A 6,000-nucleotide genomic window follows, 5' to 3' on the forward strand; every position below is an offset into this window, starting at 1 on the left:
TTCTACCTCTGAGCTACACCCACAGCCCTATTTTTTATTGTTTTGAAACAGGGTCTCACTGAGTTGCAAAGGGCCCCACGAAGTAGCTGAGGCTGTCTGCAAACTGCAATCTTCCAGTCTCATCTTCCTGTCTCGGGCTCCCAAATGCTGGGCACGCCCAGCTTAAGAAGTCCTCTTTTAATCACTCTCTGTCCTAGGATAAGAAGCCAACCATATCCTATTTCACTGACTTTACTTTTTGCTACCTGTTTTTTCACTGTGCATCCAAGAACTTTTATCTGACCTGCATGTACTTCTTCCCTACTCTATAAAACACAGTTCTACACTCTAATATCCTTTTATTTTTTATTTCTTATTTTTGTGGTACTGGAGAAGGAACCCAGGGGCATTCTACCTCTGAGATACATCCCCAGCCCTATTTTTTAATTCTTTATTTCGAAACAGGGTCTCACTGAGTTGCAAAGGGCCTCACTAAACAGCTGAGGCTGTCCACGAACTCTGATCCTCTTGTCTCAGCTTCCCAAATGCTGGGATTACAAGCATGCGCCACCACGCTCAGCTCTCATATCCTTTTAGAAGCAGTATTTTGATCTTATGAGGAAAACTCAAAACTCAGAAAAAACTGTCCAAGTCAAGGAGAAAGCAGGGCCATTTCTCTTCTGTCACACATTACTAAGATGCTACACTATATTAATATAGTATCTGCAAAGCAATTTCATCAACTTCATTTATACATTGAAGAATGTGCGGAACTATGTAACAGTTCTAGAAACAAGCACAATGTTCTAGCCTCTATTGTACTGTACAGGTTATTATTAAACTATCTCCCCAATACAATTTGCAATCCTAATGAGTTCCTTGCCTTTGTAATTCTATTCAATGTAGCTTTCCCTGCAATTTCCATGGGGAAGCATAGCATCCTGGATTTTGGCATCCTCCTGGACAGTATCCTCTTAAGCTATGCCTTTCACTCAAAAGGTCTTCCCTTCTGTAATGAGTCGTTTTATTTTAAACATTTCTTTTGCTACTCTCAATCATGGCAAAGTTATAGTTTTCTATTGAATTTCAGAAATGTTGACAACTTTATTTTTACAGGTTCATTCAACTCGATGCAAGCTTTAATACATTTAAGCTGTTTACTGAAAAAACTAGTACCTGTAATAATACTTTAAGACCCTTTTTTTAAAATTTTTTTTTGTGGTACTGGGAATGGAACCCAGGAACTTGCTACCTCCTGGCTACACTCCCAGACCTATTTTATGTTTTATTTTGAAACAGGGTCTCACTAAATTGCTGAGGGCCTTGCTAAGCGGCTGAGGCTGGCCTTGAGCTCTGATCCTTCTTTTCTCAACCTCCCAAGTATTGGTATTACAAGTGTGCACCACTATGCCAGGCTCTTTGTTTTTGACACTAAACACCTTGGCATCTTTAGCAGTAACAGTACTGCTAAACTTCCTTTTCTTCCTTATTTAACTGTGAATATTTGCTGCACAGTCAGAAGTGCTGCTATTCCAAAGAAATCACAAATTTTAAAACACTTCAACATACTGTTATTGCTGTTTCTAACACCAAAAGTCAAAGCAAAAAAATAGCTGCACCGATTCTTACCTACTTGTTTTTTTTTTTTTTTTTTTAAGTATAAATTTTAGCCAGGTGTGGTGGTGCACACTTGTAATCCCAACATTTGGAAGGCTAAGACCAGAGGATCATGGTTCATAGACAGCCTTAGCTACTTAGTGAGGCCCTCTGCAACTTAGTGAGACCCTGTTTCAAAATAAAGAATAAAAAACTGGGCAGGGGGTGTAGCTTGGAGGTTGAATCCCCTGGGTTTCATTCCCAGACCTGGAAAAAAGAAAAAAAAAGAAAAAAATAAGAACAAGTTTCCCAGGCATGGTGACACACGCTTGTAACCCCAGCATTTAAGAGGCTGGGATAGGAGAATCGCGGTTCGAGGACAGCCTCAGCTACTTAGTGAGGCCCTTTGCAACTCAGTGAGACCCTGTTTCAAAATAAATATAAAAAATAGGGCTAGGAGTGTAGCTCAGAGCTAGAATGCCCCTGGGTTCCATCCCTGGTATGGCAAAATAAATAAATAAATAATAAAAAATAAAATAAAAAAATATAAAAATATACAAACTTTAACTTATTAGTCCACTTGTTCTAAATAAATTTTATTCAAGTCAAGCATGGTGGCACACGCTTGTAATCCCAGCATTCAGGAGGCTGTGACAGGAGGATCATGGTTCAAGGACAGTCTCAGCTACTTAGTGAGATCCTTTGCAACTCAGTGAGATCCTGTTTCAAAATAAAGAATACAAAATCATGTAGGGGGTGTGGCTCGGAGGTCAAATGCCCCTGGGTTCCATCCTCAGATCCACAAAAATAAATAAAATTTATTCCCAAATTTTATCATATAACCTTGCTCTCTAAAATTTCTATCTCAGTATTTACAACTCTGTGGCTTTAAATTTAGTTTAGCTCTTTAACTTTCTTGAACTCCTGTGATATTCACCTATATTTGGGGATGTAAAGTATTTTATCTGTGCACTTTATTTTTCAAACTTATGAAGATTTCCCATCACCAAAATTCTTGGTATGAAAATCTGTTCTGTTATTAAAGTTATTCTAAGGAAATAGTAATGGTTATGCACTATATTAGTGACGAGCTAAATTTTACATATGTATCCACATACTAGAAGACATACATATCCACAAACTAGAATCTGAATTTTCTTCTAGTTCACCAGTTTTCCTTAAGCTACCTGTTCTCCAAACAAAAAGTTCCCTTCACTTAGCATTACTTAAAATCTCTTTTGCCGGGCGTGGTGGCACTCGCTTGTAATCCCTGCGCTTGGGAGGCTGAGACAGGAGGATCGCACGGGTTCAAAGCCTGTTTCCAAATAAAATATAAGAAAAGGTCTGGGAATATAGCCCGGAGGTAGAAAGCCTCTGGGTTCCACCCCCAGTACCACCAAAAAAAAAAAAAAAATCTTTTTTTTTTTTTTTTGCGGGTCTGGGGAAGGAACCCAGGGGCATTCTACCTCTGAGCTACAACCCCAGTCCTATTTTAGTCTTCATATTTTTTGAAACAGGGTCTCACTGACCTGCGAAGGGCCTCGCTAAGTCTCGGCCTCCAGAATGCTGGGATTACAAGCATGCGCCACCACGCCTGGCCCTTAAAGTCTCTTTTAAATAGAAATGTTTACTTCTCTTAAACATTTTAGTTCCTTATAGTGGCTTACAGAATATCCAGTTTTGCTGCTAAGGCAGAAAGAGGTCCAGAGGAGCTAACTCCTCTGAGTGAAAGATGTACTTTTCTGATCAAGATTATGAACAATTATCTTGCCAAATTAATGAGTGAGGTTATTTCTAAGACAAAACACTTGAAAAGAACAAAAAACCAGCTGGGCGTGGCGGTGTACACTGGTAATCCTAGTACTTGAGAGGCTGATAGGAGGATCACAGGTTCAAGGACAGCCTCAGTAAGTAGTGAGATTCTCATCAACCTAGCAAGACCCCGTTACATAATAAATAGGGCTGGGGCTGTAGCTCAGAGGTAGAATGCCCCTGGGTTCAATCCCTAGTACCGCATATACCCCCCCAAAAGAGAAAGAAATCAAGATGATATGGTAAGAAAAAGATGTCACTTACCAACTGCACCTGACCCAAAAGTATCATCATTGAACTGATCAATCTCCTCATCTTCCTCTCCCAGACCCTGAAATGCATCTTCATCTTCATCTAGAGGACAATCCTCCAAAGACTAGAAAGAGAAGAGAACACTTTTCATGAAACCCTCGTTCTCACTTAAGATGTTCTCAAAATGTTCATTTTCCCTTCGCAGTGAATACAATAGCTTCATTGTGACTTTTTTGTAAAGATGGCATTTTTTTCTACTCCCAATTTCCCCGACATCAGAAGATTTTGGTATCTTCCTTCAGTTTCTATTTTCTATTCCTTATTTAACTTTACCCTCCAAACCCCATTTTTCTGTATGTTCTTTTTCTTTCTTTTTTTTTTTTGCAGTACTCAGGATTGAACACAGGGCATTCTACCTCTAAGCTCCAGCTCTATTTTTTATTCTTTATTTTGAAACAGGGTTTCACTAAATGCCAGCCAGAGGGCCTGGCTAAGTAGATGAGGATGGTAGTGAATCTGCGATCCTCCTGTTTCAGCCTCCCAAGTACTGGGGTTACAAGTGTGCATCACCACAGCTCTCCATTTCCCTATTTTATCAAGAATCTAATGATGGCATTTTCTCAAGTACTCGAAAAATCGAGCATACAACATTTGCATCATGGGTTGAATCATGGTGACATCTAAAAATGAGTACTTTTATTATCTTGCTTGAGTTTTTTCAACAAAACACATTTTTTTCATTACACTTTTGACGCTTTCAACTATTTTATTATTCTTAGAGTTTGCCTTTCATTTTCTACATCCTTCTCCCTTTCTGTTTCCTATTGGCCTGAACTCCAGTGATAAAACAGAAAGTTAATATTCGCAATTAAGTGAACTCTAGGAAAGTTATGCTAAACACTGGGAACTCATTTTTCTGATCGACTCCTTACCTCATTAAATAGTGCCTTACCACTGAGGTCTCTCTCTGGACCTCACACATTGGTGAACAAAAGCAGGTAACACCATATCATCTTAGTTGTGTTCTATTTTAAACATTTCCCCTCTCCACTTCAGTTTTATTCAGCTGACTTAATCTCCGATTTTTCTTAATTTTCGCAACGTTTGCCCACAGTATCTCGACATCTTCATGTCTGCACGAAGTTTGGTTGTGGGTCACCTAACAAATATACCTGTCCTTCATTTTCAAAGACTCAGAATCAGAATCTCATCCTCTTTCGTGGCTCCTTTGGGATACACCTCGTCTGGCTTCCTCCTAGTGGCCTTCCTACCCATCCTAGACCCTCCAAACTTCCACAAAACAGGCACACAACTGCCCCCACACCCGAGGGAGCTCTCCCAGCACTACTCCCTTCCGAAATGATGAAGATCGACTTCACCACAACCACAGCTTCTTAAAGTCGCTCTGGGTGATGAACCCAGATCCAGGAACTTGATGTCCAGCGCTCGGGAGTCGCTCAAGGTCACCGAGCGAGCCGTGGCGGAGGACTCTCGACTGTTGCTACATCCCCCGGACGTCACCGAGCCCACACTGCTCTCCACGGTTCCAGAAGGAACTTTTGCTGGACACGCCCCCTCCCAACTCCGAGCCCCGACAGCGGGCAGCGTGGGGCCGGCCCGGGGGCCAGCCGGGCGCGCGCCCCGGCCTGCGCGTGGGGATGGGGCCGCCGTGCTGGGTGGGGAGCGGGGGCCCGGGGGGGAGGGCTTCTGGTACAAGGCGGGAAACTCGCCTCTGGGCATCCCCGGGTCACTCTTCGTCAAGAAAAGCCGCCAGTGAGACACAGGGGCTCGCCCCTCCGCCGCTCCCCCGGGGCGGGGATGGGGGTGCGCGGGGTAAGGCACTTAACGGGCCCTCCCCACCCCGAAACGGAGGCCGGCCCTCCCCGGCGGCCACGACGGGGCAGTCCCGCCCCTGAAGCCGGCTCGCAGCCCGGGGTCCCGCCCGCGCCCCCAGGCCGGCCGCGCGCCCCTCGGCCCGGGCACCCCACCGCCGCCCCCTCCCCGCGCCCGGGCCGGCGGGGGCGAGAGCGCGGGGCGCGGGCGGGCGGGGCCACTTCCGGTCCCGGAGCTCACCTCGTAGCGGAACATTCTTGGGGAGGGGGGGAGGGAGCGGGGAGGGGAGTGGGGGAGGGAGGGAGGCAGCGCCGACTCGCCGGGCTCCTCCGCGCGCGGGTCCTCCACCGGCTCGCGACCCCTGGCCGCCGCCGTACGCCGGAGCGTGCGTGGGAGCGTGCGCAGGCGCGCCTCGGGCAGGGCGGCCGCACCGCTCGGCGCCCGGCGGCTGCGCGGGGACAGATTTGGCGGCCCGCTTCCTAGTCTCGGCGGCGGGAAGGAGGTCCCGCGGCGGGGCACTGCGCACGC

General features: G+C 45.5%; 1 protein-coding gene across 1 annotated transcript in view; it reads right to left on the minus strand.

Moving 5' to 3' along the window:
* PATL1 (PAT1 homolog 1, processing body mRNA decay factor) overlaps window positions 1-5,727 on the minus strand; it is a gene marked incomplete at both ends in the record, with an annotated part of 41,346 nt that extends 35,619 nt beyond the window's left edge. Inside the window, 2 exons of the mRNA XM_080719781.1 lie at window positions 3,652-3,763; window positions 5,713-5,727. Coding sequence (XP_080575907.1) covers window positions 3,652-3,763; window positions 5,713-5,727 — 127 coding nt within the window. The remainder of the gene's footprint in view (window positions 1-3,651; window positions 3,764-5,712) is intronic.
* Between the last annotated feature and the right edge of the window lie 273 nt (window positions 5,728-6,000).

This window comes from Muscardinus avellanarius (assembly GCF_963383645.1).
Source record: "Muscardinus avellanarius genome assembly, chromosome: 1".
Classification (NCBI taxonomy): domain Eukaryota; kingdom Metazoa; phylum Chordata; class Mammalia; order Rodentia; family Gliridae; genus Muscardinus; species Muscardinus avellanarius.